Raw genomic sequence first — 20,493 nt, 5'->3', positions numbered from 1 at the left:
GTCATTGATCTGCAAATTGTTTTTATCATTGAAGACCATATTATCTTGAAATTAAGGTATTCAACCCGTAAAAAGGACAAATTCAATGAAATTGAAAACATAAAAGATATGTAGGCATTGAATACTCAGTTTATTTACACATAATTCCCATTTATCACTATTAGTATGTATAGTGGGATGTATCCTAATTCATGACCTTGAATTTTGGTAAAGTTATCTCCCCTTTTTTTAATTAATGAAAAAAATCAATTTAAAAAAATTTAGACGGTGAAAAAATTGTTTTCAATTGTCATTCTATTTTTAATGTTTCAATGCATCTTTCCACCGCAGGATTTATTGATATTCAAATTATTTGAATTTTTATTTTGAAAAAACGCTTTTTCCTATAGACTTCAATGCAATTTTTGTTAATTAACCACTGCTTAATTAATGAAATTTTTTATAATTTCTCGCGGACATCCTTTTCCACTATGAATTGCTTTAATATTTTATCAAAGTATTATGTACCTGACGGACATGTAAGAGTAGGGAATTTGGTCCCATTAGGGATGGAAATCCTTAAGCTTCCAAGTCCCAATACTATAAACACGTGATACGTAGTTTACATTTTTAATATCTTGATGACATGTTTATAAAACATGTTCAAAATTTCTTGTTGAAAAATAAATACATTCTGCAGAGTTCTAAATCGAAAATAGAAAAGACGAAAGATATTCAAACGAAATTGATTTCTAAATGTGAAAAACTAAATGCTCACGAAACTTCTTTGAGGAAAATGATTAGCCAAGCTTATGAAGAAACAGTGCGCAAGTTAGACTTAAATCGGAAGTTGGTTGAAGATGAAATCAGTAGATCCATATCCCAGGAAAGAGAAAACATTGAAAGTCGCTTGAAAGAGAGCTTAAGCTGTGGAGAAGGCCTCACACAAGCAATTTCATTCTGCGAAAATACGATTTCAAATGGAAGTGACTTAGAGGTTGTCCTGTTTCAAGAGGAAATGAAATTACATTTACAGAAGCATCAAAATCTTCAGGAAAAATGTTCCATACAAAGTGTGCCCCGTCAGAGTTTAAAAATCAAAGTTGTTCCAAAAGCTATTGATGTTTTGAGTTGGAAAGAAATTTTATCGACAAAGAAACATCAGACAAAGAATGTGACATACCCACTGATGGCACTGGTTTGGCGACTTCAATCAAGAGCAAAACACAGTCAGAAAATGATAAGGATGGGGAGAAAAAAGATAGTGAAAGGAATAAAACTGAAGTACCAGTTCAATTGCTAAAATTTTGGAAAACGTACAAACTATCAAAAGTAAAAACCGTTTGAACAAAGTTTACAACATTCAAGCATGATGACTGATACGTGACTGAGTAAGTGACATTAATAATTATCACAAAGAATTATTGTACAGTATCAGGTTATAAATGAATATGTCTTGTACGTTTATGAAAAAGTTTGTCTATTTGAATATGTGGATGGGATAAAAAAAAATATGATAAAGCTTTGCTTAAATTTACTTTTCCTGAATCACAAAAATCGAGATGTACATTAATTTTATGATAACTTGCATTACCCAAGTATATTCCTTAAAAAAACCACAAGCATTGATATTCAAATACCCAGAATAGTCACCATGACAACTAATTTCAAATATATAGATAAAACATGTTGAAGGACATTTTCCCCTTTTATTTTCCTTTTTCTTATTTTTATTATTATATGGAAGCATCTAATCTTGCGCTCTTCAAAGTTCACAGGTATATACTAGTATACAAACAAATCTTTAACTAATATTCTTGCATTTGCAATGGCATGATAAGGGAAATCTGCATAGGAATATACTTAGATATTGTAGATTAAAGTTTGTTCAAATCATGACACCACAAGGGTAGGAAGGGTCCAACATGGGCGATCAAAGTTTTACATAATTATATACAAAAAAAATATTGATAAACAGCAAGTCTTCAGACTACGTTATAGCCATGATTCTTTGGTTCATTTTGTATTATTTGGAGTTTTTATTGTCTGTTTGTTTCTTTGTTTTCAAAGGTCTTTGCATAAGAAATTATGATATAACATTACAAAATGGCACTAGTATGTTTGCCTTCCAAGTTTATTCAAGACGAACCGAAACGATGGAGTGTCCGTTTGTGATCAAGATTTCGCCTTCTTTGTTCAGGGCAATACTTTTGGGTTTCTTTAAGATGGAACCAATTTTAACTGTCCACAGAGTTTCGCCAGAACATCTGAATATCTCAATACAACTCTTTCCATAATCACATACATAAATAATGTTGTTTTGGTCCGAGGAGATGGAACCTGGAGAGCAATTCTTTCTTCTTTCTAAATATCCAGAGCCTCTGATGATAAATACACAGTCCTGGTTCCAATCTGACACTACAAACATTCCATTCAGAAGAACGTGACCAAATTTCGGGCTACTTAGTTTTCCTGCTTTGCTTGAATATATGATGATGACTTCTTTGATTTTAAAATTTTCTAAAACGCATATTCTATCTATACCGGAAATCCAACTTATTTGAGACGAATTAGGATGACAGGTTAATAAAGTTGAAACTTCTGAAAATGTCTGCTTTATGTCCAAGGAAGTGTTAATTATATGTAGTTTGTTCCCAGTTGTTTTACACGCTAGCCCATCCTTGAAAGATGTTACCACCATACAATCCTTCATGGCTATTGATTTTCTATCATTGTTTTCTTTAGAGAGAAATGCAAGTCTTTGAGTTCCTTGATCAACAATTGCAAACGAATTTTCATTCAACCACGCAGCACTTGTGTATCTTACCTTTTTAATATCTTTTCCGTGTTGTTCGGAAAATCTTTGCAGTAATTTCGGAACTAAACCATTTACTACATCTCTAATAGGTGCATTTTTTTCAGCTAGTTTTGTTTTATATTTAGTCCCTTCTTGATTCGTTCTTTCTAGTTTTGTACATTCTTGATTTGAATTTTTTGCCTGTTCCCCCGCATTTTGGTAAACCAAGTTAAAAATACACCCACCAGTACTTCTTTCAATTGCAGGCAGATCAGTGTTTTCAACATTGCAAATTTTTGCTCTTTTCGAAGACTGTAACGCTGAGAAGCGATCTTTTATTTCTGATTTCATGGAAAGAATTTCAATATCACTTCCACATCTGAGAAGGTTATGGCAAAACGAATATGTCTCTTCTAGTACTTTCCTTTCCTTTTCAACTGATTCCTCTTGTTTTTGCAGCGTTTGTTGTTTTGATTTTACAATCTGGTCTATTTCTTTTTCGATTGACTTTTTTGAGTCCATCATGTTTTCGATAATGGTATGCATTTGTTTTTCTAAATCTGCCTTCAATTCTTGCTTTTGGACCTCCAGTTTAGTTGATGCAGATGCTAAATCTTCTTTGGCAGCCTGAAATCTTTCTACATTCTCTTTCAGTGAGCTCATTTGGATATTCAACTTTTCTTCCATACTTTTCCTTGCATCTGATGGGGCAACATATTTATGGTTCTGATGGCCGAGAACGATACAATCCCGACAAATAGGATCATCACATGTTTCGCAGAAGTACCTCAGGTACTCGCCAGTGTGTTCAGAACAAGGAATCTGTTGTTTGGATCGAATTTCCTCATTATATTTTCCAGATGACACTTCTGACAGGCAAACAATTTTATGGTTTAATGTTTGTGTTGTAGATATATGTCGATGTTCTGCACATTCGGAGCAAAGCAAATCTTTACAGGTAAGACACTGTGAGGATGCCTCAATGTTTTCGCCTTTTAAGCTACAAAACGAACATAGTTTCTTGACTTCTGTGTTAGAACTGATTAGTTCTATAAGATTTTTCAAACAAAAATTTGTCTTCAAATTTTCTACATCGTTATTAGAAAGTTTAAATGTTTCTCTACACACAGGGCAGGAATATTCTTTTTTATTTGGTATTTTCTTCGTGAAGGTATTGATGCAATCCTTACAAAATGAATGCAGGCATGGAAGTGTTTTCGGATCAGTGTAGACTTCAAAGCAAATAGAACATGTTAAATGTTCTTCAGCTATTGTAGACATGGAAGCCATTGCTGTTTATTCTGGAATAAAATACAATCTGTCAGGTTATAATATGCTTCTTTCAATTGTATAAATTTAATAATTAAAGAGTTTTAGAAATATATTTTAAACATGTTTACTGTTATATTTCTAAAAACATTTTCAGGAGTCGAAATTGAAATTTTAACATAACTAAAATCCCCTAATGAACACAAAGATAATGTTACACATGTGGTCTGTGGTCTTCTGGCAGACATCGGTGTCTCAGACTGATGCAGGGTGTGTTAATAAAAAACAAAATGTTGTTTTGAAACATTGATGTCCCCATGTCGCAGCTTTTGGCGAAGATTAGAGTTTCTCAAATGCGAGGTAAACTCCAAGGTCAAGAGAGATTGATCCGAATTTGTTAACTTTTAACTTTTGATACCCAGGGGAAAATTTGTTACCAAGAGAAAGAACTTGTCTCAATGAATATACTTCTGAAATATGAAAGCCAAACACCAACCATTAAAAATTTACGACCAATGTGTTTTTAATAAATCTAAGTCAATCTCAAAGATAATATTAAAGGAGCCGAGGGGAAGGCCTTGTCATAAGAAATATACATGTGAAATTTATTTATAGCTCTAGATCCAACTGTTCAAACGTAATAAGGTCAAGATTAATTTTTGTAATAAGTCAAACTCAGGTCAAGAGGCAAAATCAAGAACATTTATTCCATGCGTTATGTATTTTGATAGGCTAGCATTGGTTAGTGTCTTTAATTATTTCGGGGCTCTACAGTGCCGTTGTACTTATAGGTGAAGATTGAAAATAAATCTTAATACTTAAAAATATAAACATAATGACACCCAACAACAATAAAACAGGTGTGGCAATAATGTATCAGCTTGAAAAGGTTTAATTTTACAATAAAAAAAACTTACAAGACATTAATCGCACTAAAATTTCAAATGAATTAGCACAAGCAAATTCAAAGAATTGTGGTCCCCCGCTTTTGGTGTCTTTGTGCGTGAGATGTTATATTTTTCATGACATATTGTGTGTAATATGAACACCTTATCATATGTCATTTCTTTAGAAATTATCACTGAAGTTGATTTTTTTTTAAATAAGGTAAATCGTGAAGGTCAAGGAGTAAGAAATCTTATCATGCTCAAAATTATCTTGTGACAGGCAATGCACATGTCAAGTATGCCTTCTCAATATAAGGAATTTTCAAGATGTGTTTTTGAAACACTGATGATCCCGTATGACAACATAACGAAGATTAAAATTACCAAAAGTTGGGTTTTTCTCACAAGAAATACGATTGTGAAATACAAAATCTCTAGCACCACCTGTTCAAAAGTTATAATCGTGGATAGTTTTGAAAGGTATGTCAAACTCCAAGGTGAAAGGGTCTGAGTTCTTGGTTTCTTAAGAAAAGTCTTGTAACAAGTAATACATATGAGTTGGATGAAAGCCCTAACCGTTCAAAAGTTATGGCCAAGGTTAAAGTTTTTTAAAAGTAGGAAAACTCCAAAGTCAAGGTCAAAGGGTTAAAGTTAGTATCCAATGAAAGGTCTTCTCACAAGGATTACATATTTGAAGTGTGAAAGCCCTCGCCCCTACCGTTCAAAAGTTATGGTCAAGGTTAAAGTTTTTGTCATAAGTGCGTAAATCTCCAAGGTCAAAAGGTCAAAGTTGTTGGTATCTAATGAAAGGTCTTGCCACAAAGAATACATATGTGAAATATGAAAGTCCTAGTATCTACCGTTCAAAAGTTGTGACCAAGGTTAAAGTTTTAAAATAGTAGTTAAAACTCCAAGGTCAAGGTCAAAAGGTCAAAGTTCTTGATATCCAATGAAAGGTCTTTTCACAAGCATTACATATTTGAAGTACGAAAGCCTTCACCCTTACTGTTCAAAAGTTATGGTCAAGGTTAAAGTTTTTATTTTATAAGTACGTAAATCTCCAAGGTCAAGGTCGAAAGGTCAAAGTTGTTAATATCCAATGAAAGATCTTGCTACAATAAATACATATGTGAAATATGAAAGTCCTAGACCTACCATTCAAAAGTTATGGCCAAATAAAAGTTTGGAAGTTTTGTGTAAAAGTGGGTCAAACTCCAAGGTCAAGGTCAAAATGTCAAATTTGGTGGTACCCAAAGAAAGGTCTTGTCACAAGGATTACACATGTCAATTATGAAAGTCATAGCTCCACTAAATCAAAAGTTATGGGCAATATTAAAGTTTTTGTGACGGACGGACAGCTAGACAGACTGACAGACTGACGGACAGAGGGACAGCTAGACAGACGAATGAGATTTAATGTCCCCTTGCTTTCGCGAAAGCGGGGGACAAAAACAACTAGGAGGATTACAAAAATGCCAAAATACTAAATTCAATGTATCCTTATATATTCATTATCTTAACTAAATCTATTTTGCAAATATACGGCTAACATAAACCTAGCTGTAGAATTGTAGCCTCTCCGAAAAAAAAAGAGATTGACAGACTGTTTATCCATCCCAATTTTTTTAGACCAGCGAGCTACAGATCTGCAGCTGACTCACAGATCTGCAGCTGACTCAAACCTTTCTCACTTGCTCTAGGCTTTGAAAGCTGTGTCAAGGGGAATAACTCTACCTGTTTGGGTGGATCTAATGAGGGTTATATGTAATAGCACGGGGTATTGAGCCTACTGATACATGTAAGTAATTGATTTTTTTTATTTTAAGCAGAATGGTTAAAACTACCTTATTTATTCGGAAATAGATGTAAAAAATGGGGATCTATCACGTTAATTTTTTTATTTTACTAAAATAGTGCTATTTTTAAGCTTAAATTGGGCTAATTTTCCAAAGGACTTTCAAAACATATTTGATAGATTTGCCAAATATGATGACAGAAGTCATGGCAGTTGATTTAATATATAATTTAGGACCAGCATAAAACAATTCACTGCACAAAATTACTCAGTTTGCGAGCTGCATATAAAAATAGGTATCCAAACTTAACAATATTGAATACCGGTATTTAGAAAGAGAAAAAAAATTATCTTTTTATTCTGAAAAACTTCCGCCACAAAATTGTTTTCCTCTCTAAATGTTTTGGTATGGAATTTAATCATGGGTTTTTATTAACTGAATAAAGTTTAATTAGCATTACTGAATTTCATTCCAATTTTAGTTTAAGAACTTAAACAGAATGTAGATTTTTTTTAATAAATAAAAAATCGAAGGATGTTGCGAGATTGTCACCTTGATTAATAGCACAAGTTATATTATGGCAGAATAATTTTACCCATTTGTGTATATCAGATCCAAACTGAAAATATGTTAAAGTTTTTTGTATGAATTTCCATGAAACAGTATCGAAGGCTTTTTCAAATTTAATAAGTAGTAGAAGACCAGGAATTTCTTCCTCCTCAGTGTACTGCATTATACATAGATAAGCCGGGTGTTTCCCTTATATATCTGTTAGAAATAAAACCTGTTTGATCAGGATTGATAAGTTTATCCAGATAAGTCTTTAGTCTATTTGCAGTAGAACCAGAGACTATTTTATAAACAGTATTTAAGAGTGTAATTGGACGGCAGTTTTTCAGATATTGTCTTGGTTTTTCTCCTTTAGGCAAACGTGTATTGATTCCATGTCTCTTTGTTACTGACAGAATATTATTTTCATAAGCATAATTAATTGACCTAATAACAAAAACTCCGAGAAATCGCCAATAGACCTTAAAAAACTCTGCTGAAAACCCATCAGAACCAGGTGATTCATTTTCTTTCATTTTGCTAAGTGTATTAGAAGCCTCCTGGAATGTAATTTTACCCTCCAAAGATGCATATTCATCTAATGACAACTTTGATATATTTTTGAAATTTAATTAAGAATTTAAGTCATATTTTTTTAACTCTCTGTTGGGTGTAGAGTATAAATTTTCATAAAATTGCTTTGTTTTAATCCAAAATTTCAAATTGGTTTCTGTTATCACCATATATTATCTTTTTTGTGCAGAATTTTTAGCTATACAAATACAAGAAAATAAAAAAAATTAAAGGAATTACTGTATGTAATAATGAAAAGAAAATTTTACAACTTGCTGATGATACCTCAAGTATCCTTGATGGTAGCAAGGAGTCACTGTTCAAAGTATTGGAACATTTTTCAGATGTATCAGGACTAAGAGTTAATTTGTTGAAAACTAATACAGTATGGATTGGATCCAAAAAATATAGTCAAGATATCCTTTATAGAGATTTTAATCTGAAATGGGGGACTAATAGATTCACTTTACTTGGAATTATTTTTGATGTAGAACTTCAAAATATGTCTAAATTGAATTATCAGCCAAAGATAAGCAGAATAAAATCAATCTTGCATCAGTGGGAGAAAAGACACTTAACACCAATAGGAAAAATCACTGTTATCAAAACTTTGGTTCTCCCTTTATTAAACCATATTTTTATGGCAATTCCAAACCCAGATGACAATTTTTATAATGAGTTGGATAAAATATTCTTTTCCTTCCTGTGAAACCACTCTCAACATAGAATAAAACAGGGTGTAATTGTTAAAACATATGAAGATGGGGGATTAAAGATGATAAATGTAAAGGCTTTTATTTTGGATATTTTATACCAATGTTAGGCCAAATTTTTTTTATTAGTTGTTTTACGGATCCGCCGACCCCATTTTTGGAAAAAAAATAAAAATTCCATTCAATCCTTTTTTTATAATCGCCGATCGAACTTTACTTCAAACATATTTAAAAAATCCGGAAATGACCGTACATTGTTTGAATTTTACTTAGTTGTGATCAGAATCATGTAAACGCTTCCACTTATTGACCCTTTTAAAAAACTCTGCAAGCGTTTTATAGTCAGAGATGAAATGAGTATGACGGCCATGTGAAACATTTTAGGTTTTTTAAAATAGAATATAAATGTTTTAAGGACAGTAATAAATGTATAAATGTATGACGGTTTTTATGTATCAATTATTCTATATATGATGTTATCTGATATGCGAATGGAGTGTGGTGGTTGAGGAAATGTAAAGGCTTTTCATGTCCTTAAAATTATATCTTGGTTAGTTAACAGTTCATATATTATTTATGACATTATTAAAAGCACATGTTTGAATTTTAAAAATATGCAAGACGTGTTGTCAATTGTTAATGCGTTAGAGTAAGTTTATTTGTGTCCATTGATTGTGTACTGAATTTTAGTTTTCTACTGTTTAAGAAAAGGTATTATTTCATTTTGATTAAACTTTTATTATTTTACAGATTTTATACCAATGTTTTAGATATAAATAGGAATGCCAAGAAAGACATTTCTGTGCAGTCTTCTGAGATTGATTTCCCCAACTGCTTTGATATGCTGCATATTAAAAGTTTTGAACATTGAACACTTCTTTTTTTTTTCTTTTTTTTTGTAGCCACCCAATGGACATTTTCCAAAAAGAAATCCGTAAAACAACTAATAAGAAAAAAATGGCCTTAGATATAGATATAGTTACAAAATAATATATTAAAAAAATCACTAAAAAACAAATTTTGGGTTGATGTATTTGACTCATGGATTGGGCTACATCATAAAAAAAACCCAAATGCAGTTACATCAAATGCTCCTCCAGGGGTTCAAAATTCCTCAAGGATTGGGCTGACGTAAAGCTAAAAATAAAGCAAATTCTCAAATGTGTTAAAAACCCAAATGCAGTTACATCAAATGCTCCTCTTTTTTATTTTCCCAACATCCTTGTTGGGGGGAAAGTATTTTTCAATAAATCCATGTTTGATGCTAATATCCGATACCTTAATGATGTTATAAATGAAGAGGGAGTTTTCTTGACTTATGAATCTGTTTGTGATATATATCCACAAATGAAAATTAATTTTTTAGAATACATGAGTATTATAAGTGCTCTTAAAGCATGAATGAAAAAAGCGAATTTTGATGGAAGTTAAACTAAGTCACAAAACCCTCTGGTTATGTCAAATATAAATACCTTTTAGAATGCAAAAAATCAACGCAATTTTATAATCTTCTCAACCAAAATAGCACAGAACCTACTGGTAAGAGAGAGTGGAATGAAATATTTTAACTGAACGACAAAGAATGGAAATTGATTTTTAAATTGCCTTTTAAAGTTACAAACAATTGCAAAATTTTGGCCTGAAACTCATATCTATTCAAAATCATAGACAAAAAAATTGTACCTTCTGTCAAGTAGAAGAAAAAACAATCGAACATTTGCTTTGGGAGTGTGATCATGTACAAGATTTTTAAGAGAATTTGAAAATTACCTTGAAAATAAAACAAATCTTCAGATATCGGTAACAAAAAATAATTTCTTTTTTGGATTCTTAGATACTAGGGAAAACATACAAAATAATCTCGTTCGATGGCTTAAATATAGCATGTATATCTACACAATGAGGTGCACAGAGAAAACACTTAATGTATCTGCTGCAATATCGCTTACGAATACATTTTATGAAACTCAAAAATATATTGCATACAAAAATGGTGAAAAGGATATGTTTGATACCTGCTGGAACTACTGGAAGCTTTTATTTCAATGAATATTTTGACTAATATAAATATTGTGAATGCATGCACTCCTCTCTCTTTTCTACCCCTATCTATCTCTCCTCTTTTTCCCCCCTCCCTCCTCTCTCTCTTTCTCTCTCTTTCTAAAATGAAAAAAATACACCTTCTGTATTTGTTATTAATCATTTATTGTATTATACAGAATGTGTAAAACCCAAACAAAGAATTATATAAAAAAAAATTAATAAAAAATTTCCTAGGAGGATACTCCATAATGTCTCTTTTTTTTCTCAGGTTAATATTAAGATTTTAATATTAAGGTGTGAAAACTAGCTAATAAAGAAAACGTACATTGCAACAAAATTGCCTCTACTTTATATCACTGATAAAAAAAACATTTATAAATCATTCAAAACGAAACCATATAATAATAAAGTGCATAACAAAAGTACAATTAATACCTCAAATTGATCTTATATGAAAAATAAAACTATCTCAAATTTTATCCTACCTTCTTCTTGTGCCTTTTGAAAAATAATACGGCCGACAAAGATTTAGTCATGTGAACGTCTACTCTATCAATTGAAAAGATTTTTATTGCCCCCCATACATAGTGCACTCTACAGGTAGAATGCATTATCGAGAACTTAAACAGTATGTAGATTTTTTTAAATAGAGTGATAGACAAAAATCTACTCAAAAACTGAGGAGCGAATCTCTCTAAGTCCAAAATCTGTCTTGTGGCCTGCTTAAACCTCTAATGAAGATACTCCATAATGTCTCAATTTTATTTTTTTTTTCTCTCAGGTTAATATTAAGATTTTAATATTAAGATGTGCAAACTTGTTAATAAAGAAAAAGTACATTGCAACAAAATTGCCTCTACTTTATATCACTTTTAATAAACATTTATAAATCATTCAAAATGAAACTATATAGTAATAAAGTGCATAACAATAGTACAATTGATACCTCAAATTGATCTTATGTGAAAAATAAAACTACCTCAGATTTTATCCTACCTTTTTCTTTTGCCTAGTTTTGAAAAATAATACGGCCGACAAAGATTTAGTCATGTGAACGACTACTCTTTCATGTGAAAAGATTTTTATTGACCCTCATATATAGAATGCATTATCAAGACAGTGCACATTTTTAAATATTGATCAGTGTGTTGACCCAAAATATCTTGTCAAAAACGCACATATTCATTTTCAGAAATCAGTGTATACCCATGCAAGTGAAAATGTTTAGTCATAATCAGTCATATAGAATTTCAATTTCTGCTAAAACGAAACAAAATAACGATAATGTCTTTCAACTGGTGAGCAACATATGTAAATTGTCTTTATGGTTCTTTTTCAAGGGTTAAAGGTCTCAATTTTGTACGAGTAGAAAAATACCATTTTAATTTTTCTATGTCTCTATTGAACTTGCAAGTAATAGTTCGAATCAGTATCATTCACAACGGTGATTATTTATTACATATAATACCTAGATGCTCGCCTGTGCTGAAGGCTCAAGTGAGCTTTTCTGATCAAAATTATCCGTTGTTTATCGATGTTGTTCGAATTGTTAATTTTTTATGTTTTTCAACTTTTTCTCAAGATCCACAGGGCAAATTTCATCAAAACTTACCACTAAGTTTCCCTGCATAAAGGTGAATCATGCTTGTTCAAATGAAATACCATGCCTTCTCTCAACAGGAAAAAATTACAAGTAAAAATATTCTCATGAAGCACTGCGTCAAAAAGGTAAGGTTTTTTTCACAAGGAATAGACCTGTGAAATATAAAAGCCATTGCACTAACTGTTTAAAATTAATGGCCAAGATTAAAGTGTTTTTTACAAAGTAATTCTGAGGTTAGGTTCAAATACATGTAAATTCATACCCATTGAAAGGTCTTGTCAAAATAAATACACATGTGAGGTATGAAAGCTCTAGCACAAATTGTTCAAAACTTTTGACCAAGGATACAGTTTGGTATTCTTATGCCCCCGTAATAAAAAATTCGGGGATATAATTATGGTTTTTGCCCTGTCCAATCGTCTGTTTGTTACTTTTGAGTAGGGTAAAACCTGTGGATTTCATATTTCACAGGTATATTCCTTGTAACAAGACCTTTCCTTGGGTACCACCAAATGTGACCTCTTGACCTTCGAGTTTTGCCCACTTTTACAAAATAATTATCACAGTTTAACCTTGGTCATAACTTTTGAAAAATTGTTGGTTGGATTTCCAGGCTTCACGTTTGTATTTATTGTGACAAGACCTGTCAGCAGCCGGGTATCAATATCTTTTACCTTTTGATCTTGATCTTAGAGTTCGACCTCCGTTTTCAAACATGTTAACCTTTTGAACAGTTAAAACTAGGTCTTTCATATTTCACAGGTGTAGTCCTTGTGACAAGACATTCCTTTGAGTGCAATTAATTTTTCATCTTTTGACCTTGACCTTTGGAGTTTGATATGTATTTAAGAACATTTGACCCTTGCCATAAGCTGCCATACGGGGGTCTAAGTGTTTCTCAAACACATTTTGTTTTTTTGAAAAAGGGGGCCATACTCCAAGGTCAAGGAGTCAAATTTGTTGGTATTCAAAGAAAGGTCTTGTCTCAAGAAATACACCTGTGAAATATGAAAGCCATAACATCATCCATTCACAAGTTATAGGCAAGATTAAAGTTTTTTGCGGATAAAAAGACAGACGGACGTACAGGAAAAAACCTATATGTATATATAGGTCTTCGATTATGGGAGCTTAACAAATTGTATTTGTAAATACATTCAAATACAACCATGAAAATGTTCTTTATATTTTAAAAATAACATTTATTTACATGTACTTATAAAGTTCATTTGAAATTTCGATTTGAATCTATCTAAATGAATAATTTTTAAGACATTAAGATAATTTCTTAACTTTCGTTTTAAGGGGGATGTACAAGCCATATTGGATCTAGTCTGGTGTAAAATAAGAAATACCAAGAATGTGCTTAATACTCTACTAGCCAAAAGTTACTCAAAGTGCTATTGCACTAATTACCTATTGTTAGAGACCAAAATTAGTAAACAATTAAGTTTATTTTGTTTTAATTAGGAGGAAATTAACCATGTTAGAAATGCGCAGCTACAGCATTCACGAGGTGATAAATGCATTGAAAATGGTGTTAGTTAGATTCATTGATAATATGGCTACAACCATTTGTTTCGCTTTTTTCTTGTCATTATCCATAATTCTTGAAAATTTGATTTTTCATATGGGTGTCTTTTCTGAGACCATGTGTTTATTTCGTCCGCCATTCCTCTGTCACACAGAGTTCGAATAACATTGATTTTAGAATAAATGCGACCATAATAACATCAAGACAAGAAATTACTAAGTAATAATCATTAGGTTATATTACTTACTACTTTTATTTGTTGCATCGCATCGCCGGATTAATGAAAAAACGCGATTTTAACCCCACTCCAGCAAATCGGGAAAAACTGTTCTGTTCACAGCTCGAGTTTCCTCGTTAATATTATTCCACTGAGCACATGGTTGGCATGTGCATATATCTGCTGTGGATAGATCCGTTTATTACCATGATTATATTTATTTTTTCATGGAACAAGTCTTGATAATTTGTTGGTTTCTTTAAACTCAAGGAAAAAAAAGATAAAAATGTCCTAAATATATGTGTTTACGGCGGGTCTTTTTTCTGTGGCGATAGAAGTTATTTTCAAATGGGGCACTGCAAGGATGATGCTTAGCATTTAATTTGAAAATGTTAAACAATATGCGGTGCATGAAAAACAAATTGTAATTAAATGTCTCGGTACATTCGAAAATTTGTACATATGTATATTTTGTTTAGAAGTTAGATAGAAAAAATAGGCAGTTATAGGATTTCCTTCAGGCACCTCACATAAATAGCTAGATTGTTTGCAATGACCAACATATTGTATGGAGTAATGTTTGGACATAAAAACGCATCATGTCTCATTATGTTGACAACGTTTTAAGATCTCGCTCATTGAACATACGAAGCTTGATAAAATATATTGAGTTGTTTCTTTGAAATTTAGAAGCGAGCACAATGTTTGCAAAGAAAGGTCCATTGCATATGCTATGTCTATCGTCGCAAAAAAGTGAGAGCCCCCCCCCCCCCCCCCCCCGAAAATCCTATGTTTGTTTTTCAATTTAGTGCAAAAGATTTTAAAAAATTTGCATAACTAAGTACGTGATGGAATATATGTACTAGCCTTAAAAGAGCACCTGTTATAAAAATATTTGGTTGCCCTCTCTCCCGATCTACTGCCTGGAAATGGCCCGACTCATTTTTTTACATCCCATTACACGATATTTTTTTCTTTTTCTTCGGTCAACAATTATGTTTAAATTTTAAGGAATTTCTTTCTCACCTATAAATACGGACCCAATAATTTTACCCTGAGTTGGGAGGACCACCAAACGTCATTTTAAAGATGGTATAAAATATTTAATTATGTTGATTTTTTTCTTTACTATGTAAAATTTTAATTTTGACTATATGGGCAAATAGAATATTTTCGTCACAAATACCTGCATGACGTCATTTTCAGATTGTGACATCACAAACAAGGAGAAAAACTTCAGCATATGCTATTTATAGAACTTGTGTTTGGCTATGTTTCTAATCTGAATTGTGGTTTTGTAGATATAGAGATAGTTCGCGAACTTTTTGATCACCCCTCGTACTAGTAGGTATTAAAACAAGGTCATTCATATCGATTATATGTGTCTAATTGCTTTATAATTCATTGGTGATAATTAAAATTTTGATAGATAATATAAGTTATCTGTGGCAAATTACAAAGTCTTATTTTTTAACTTTGATGGTGCTCATTTTTCCTTACCTGGAATCAAAGAGTTTAAGATTTTTTTTATATCAATACGTACACTATTTAACAACTGTTCGATAATAATACTAAATAAATTACTTCAAGCCACACTATAACACCTTTCCTCTTTTAAAAGTGTTCATATTATTTGAAATATTTTGCAACTGTAATTCTCTTCTACATTTAAAGATCGTTATGTCCCTCCATATTAAGAAGAGGTCTGGAAAACAAAATTCTGTGCTAAAAATAGACCACGTGCTGCTATCCATGAACTACTTTCACGGTTCTTTACACTCTTTTTGAAGACAACGGTACCTTGTTTTGAACTTGAAATTATTATTTAAAAGTGCAAAATTTAGACATTTTCTCAACAAATGGTTGTAGAGAGAACATTAATGCACAGTTAGCATATTTTTTTGGATTTTTAAGGCTCTGCTGAATTCTGTAGCTGCGCAGTTCTAAAGAGCATATCAAAAGCATTTTTCTGCAAAAGTATAGATTATATATAAACAACATGCATTCAGTTATGCATATTTATTTATCTTCATCATAAGGATTTAAAATTTGATCAAAATATAATGTATTTTAGCCATTTGAAGAAATGTTTACATTTTGTTCTCACTGCACTAAAGGTGGCCGGACATCCCCCTTAATTCTCAATGCTATTTCCTAAGAATAAGACAAATGTTTAATATTATGATTTGAATGATGACAAAAGAAAAAGTACTTTTTGGATATTGTGAGTGAAAAATTTGAAAGAAATCAGGCTTGACATAGGAGTCTTCAAAGATCAGAAAAAGGGAAAATAATTGCCCCTATAAAACTCAGACGTCAAACATCAGTTGCACTGGTGAGATTAATCAAAACAAGTTTGTCATCCAATGAAATACTTTAAGAGAAAACTCACTTTAAAGATTATTTTAAAAATTCTTTGTATCAATGATTATTGATATGAGAAAAAATACAAATTAAACTGCACTCGTACTGTTCATCAGAAACTTCGCCTTCAAGGTTCCCAAGTTTACTCCAGGTGAACTAAAACGATAGAGTGTTCGTTTGTGATCAAGATTTCGTCTTCTTTGTTCATGGTAATACTTTTGGGATTTTTTAAGATTGATCCAATCTTTACTAATTGCAGAGTTTCTCCTGACGGTCTAAATATCTCAATTCGACTCTTTTCTTCGTCACATACATAGATAATATTGTTAGAATCTGAGGCAATGGAATCCGGGCAGCAATATTTCCTTCTCTCTATATACCCAGATTTTCTCAGGATAAACACGCAATCCCGGTTCCAATCCGAAACAACAAACATTCCATTGTTTAGAACGTGCCCAAATTTCGGTTTGCTTAGCTTCCCTGCTTTGTTTGGGTCAGAGATGCTGACTTTTTTGATTTGGGAATTTTCCAAAATGCATATTTTATCTAAACCGGAGATCCAACTTATTTGAGATGAATTCGAATGGCAAGTCATCAAAATTGAAACACCTGAAAATGTCTCTTTTATGTTCAGGAAGTTGTTAATTATATGTAGTTGATTCTTCGTTGTTTTACACGCTATCCCTCCCTTGAAAGACGTTAGCACCTCGCAGTCCTGGACAGCTACTGAATTGCTATCATTGTTCTGCTTTGAGAGAAGTTTCACCTTTTGGTTTTTCTGGTCGACAACTGCAAAGGAATCTTCATTCATCCATGAGACGCTTGAGTACCTTGGCTTTTGACTTTCGCAAGAATATGGTTCCCAAAACGTTTGTAGTAATCTGGGATATGAACGATTGCCCATAGATCTTATTGGTCCATTTCTCTCCGGCTTTATTGTGTCATTTTCAGCTTTGTCCCTATTTGATTCTTCTAGTTTTGTATCATCCTGCTTTGAATTTTTGTCACTTTCCCCTGCGTTTTCATATGCCAAGTTAAAAATGCGTCCATCGGTACTGCTCGCAATGACGGGCAAGTCAATGCCTTCAAATTTGCAACATTCTGTTCTTTTCAATGACTGCAATGCTGATATGCGATCTTTTATTTCTGATTTCATAGAAAGAATTTCAATATCACTTCCACATCTGACGAGGTTATGGCAAAACGAATATGTCTCTTCTAGTACTTTCCTTTCCTTGTCAATCGATTCCCCTTGTTTTAGCAACCTGTCTTGTTTTGTCTTCACGATCTGATCTAATTCTTTTTCGACTGACTTTTTTGACTCTATCATATTTTCGATAATGATATTCATTTTCTTTTCTAAATCTGCCTTCAACTCTTGCTTCTTGATCTCCAAATTACCCGAAGCAATTGCTACATTTTCCTTGGCCGCCTGAAATTTTTCTACATTTTCATTCAGAGACTTCATGAAGGTGTTCAGCTTTTCTTCCATTGTTTTCCTGGCATCCGATGGAGAAACGCATTTGTGGTTTTGGTGACTGAGGACAATGCAATCGCGACAAACTGAAACATCACATGTTTCGCAGAAGTACCTCAGGTCCTCGCCAGTGTGTTCAGAACAGGGAATCTGCTGTTTGGAACGAATTTCCTCATTATATTTTCCAGAGAAAACTTCAGAGAGAAGGACGATTCTGTGATTCAGTGTTAGTGTAGAGGACCTATGTCGATGCTCTGCACATTCATTACAAAGGAAATCTTTGCATGTTAGACACTGTGAGGATGCTTCAACAATTTCGCCTTTTATACTACAAAATGAACATGGTTTCTTCACTTCTTTGCTGGAGCTAACAAGCTCAATAAGATTTTTCAAACAGAAATTTGTCTTCAAATTTTCAGCATTATTATAAGAAAGTTTAAATGTTTCCCTACACACCGGACATGGATATTTCTTTTTATTCTGCTCTTTCTTTGTGAAGTTATCGATGCAACCTTTACAAAATGAATGCAGGCATGGAAGTGTTTTGGGATCAGTGTAGACTTCAAAGCAGATAGAACACGTCAGAAACTCCTCAGCTATAGTAGACATGGATGCCATTTCTGTTTATTCTGAAATCAGATTATAATCTTATATTATATTAGTTGAGTGTCCAAATTCTAAACGTCAAGGAATATTTATACATGTACTTCTAAAATTAAAATGTGGCACTTTTTTTTACACCAGAGAGGCATTATTTTGCAGCCCGATTTTTTTTTGAACGTAATATCTTAAAAATACTAGAATATCGCAAATCAATCAAACAAAATGCATCTTCAAGGTGACGTTAACATTGTTTGCTAATCTTGAAGTAAATTGAATATATTATATTGATTGACGTTACCACAGCTTTTGAAATGTTTGGAGGAGAAAAATCTGCTGGAGACGATAAGCAATATAAGAGAAAGTTCATACAGCTTCGAACGATATATACAGTTCATTGTCCTACTACATTTTAATTTATTCAGAGATAATTAATATCATATTAATACCATAGAATTATCCAAGTTAATATAAAATACAAAATTTCGTGATATGGGGATATGAGCAAAAGTTTGAATTTTCCCTTTTATGATCCAGAAATTCTTGAGAAAATTGAGAAATACAAGTGAAAATTAAACAATCGTATGAACTACTGCAATTTATAATTTGACAGGGTCGAACATTGCGACGTTTGAATTACACGCAGTCATGCAATACCTTTACAGACAACTTCCTTTGTCGCAACCTTTAAAAGATCAGATGACACCTTCCTAAAATATATCTTTTGTCTTTCTTGGTATAACATAGAAAAATGCATATTTGTCATTCTCTTGTGATTTCTACATTAATTGTTTTCAATATGATTTTAAATATAAGTACATTAAAATATAGGTCATTCAGATGATTACCCATATGGGATATATATTTAAGAAATATATAGCACCCTGTGGTATCTTGTCCAAATGCCTGGTAAGGTACCCTAATTTTTTGTGAGGAAACTTGTTTAAGTACCTAGACTTCAATGACAAATCTGAAAAAAAATTATATATTTTTAAGGAACTTGTCGTCTGACCTTAACGTGAATGCATTATCAGTTACCGGATGTTTACTTCAATTCGTCCATTTAACACTTCAGAATTCAAATTTTAAATAGAAAGCGACACTAGCTATTGGTCAGTATTTAAAGGTCGATACCTGTAGAACAGATATTCACTTTAATCACGCTTTTAACTCATTCGAAGGCATTGCTTTGCGACATTCACACCCACCCACCCACCCTCTTACTTACTTCACACTTTTACTTGTATTTTGTTTAATAAAGAAAGTAATTGTTTTCATTACAAGAAAATTAAAAGTTTTGTACACAACAGATTAATTGTCCAAGATGGGAAACAATATGCTTAGTCGCTCTAGATAATTTTATGTAAAATTTGATATAAATGTAAGATTGTCGTGCAATGGTACATATTAGCTACATAAAGTCGAAATGTGTTTACAGATAGTTCTAACTTACATTTATTTTGCATAGGTTTTACTTAAACTAGTCGATTAATTGTACATTATAATATATGACACTTACGTAAGTTTTGTTTACCTCGCAATTGCTGCGGACTTACAGGTTTCCATAGTTTTTTCAACATAAATCGATGTTGTTTTTTATCTATGGTTTTTCCTGGGCGGCGAGGGAAGCATAACTGTGTTCATACATGCATTATATTACGTTTTTAATCAGTGAAGTGAGGACATATAAAAGCATTGTGTTAAAATGCATTTTGTACTGTTATGTGTGATTAATTATATTTTTGATATATTGTAGAAGGAAGGTAGAGAATCGGTACCATTGAAGACTTGTGTTTGTAAATGTATACGTCTAATAAATACTGGCAAGCAAGCGCTTCCATTCCTCAAACAAAAAGCATGTGTTCCTAGTACATATGATAAATAAATTTATATTCTAATTCGTTTCACGCAAACGAACATAAATTATTTACAATCAAAACAAGAACACTTGTCTATATAGGAATGGAAGCGCTTGCTTGCCAGTATTTCGAACATAAAGAAAGAGGGCTCTGGTTTTTCTACAAGCTCAAGAAGCAGTTAAAATTTAATGTCCATTTATATAAAGAATCTTTGCTAAACATTTTTGTCATTG

At 32.2% G+C, this 20,493-nt stretch overlaps 2 protein-coding genes across 2 annotated transcripts; both read right to left on the bottom strand.

Annotated features, from left to right (window-relative positions):
• Positions 1-2,024: 2,024 nt before the first annotated feature.
• Positions 2,025-4,073, bottom strand: LOC134265716 (E3 ubiquitin-protein ligase TRIM56-like). Its single transcript, XM_062747939.1, has one exon. The coding sequence runs from the start codon at positions 4,064-4,066 to the stop codon at positions 2,114-2,116; it is 1,953 nt and encodes a 650-aa protein (XP_062603923.1). The 5' UTR covers positions 4,067-4,073; the 3' UTR covers positions 2,025-2,113.
• Positions 4,074-16,408: 12,335 nt separating this feature from the next.
• Positions 16,409-18,429, bottom strand: LOC134265717 (E3 ubiquitin-protein ligase TRIM56-like). The gene has a single exon (XM_062747940.1). It carries the CDS (start codon positions 18,417-18,419, stop codon positions 16,467-16,469), a length of 1,953 nt encoding a protein of 650 aa, XP_062603924.1. The 5' UTR covers positions 18,420-18,429; the 3' UTR covers positions 16,409-16,466.
• Positions 18,430-20,493: the final 2,064 nt, after the last annotated feature.

Source organism: Saccostrea cucullata, unplaced genomic scaffold (assembly GCF_032062105.1).
Source record: "Saccostrea cucullata isolate Sc308-1 unplaced genomic scaffold, CSIRO_AGI_Scuc_v1 ctg13906, whole genome shotgun sequence".
NCBI classification, from domain to species: domain Eukaryota; kingdom Metazoa; phylum Mollusca; class Bivalvia; order Ostreida; family Ostreidae; genus Saccostrea; species Saccostrea cuccullata.
This window is presented reverse-complemented; position numbering and strand designations above follow the sequence as displayed.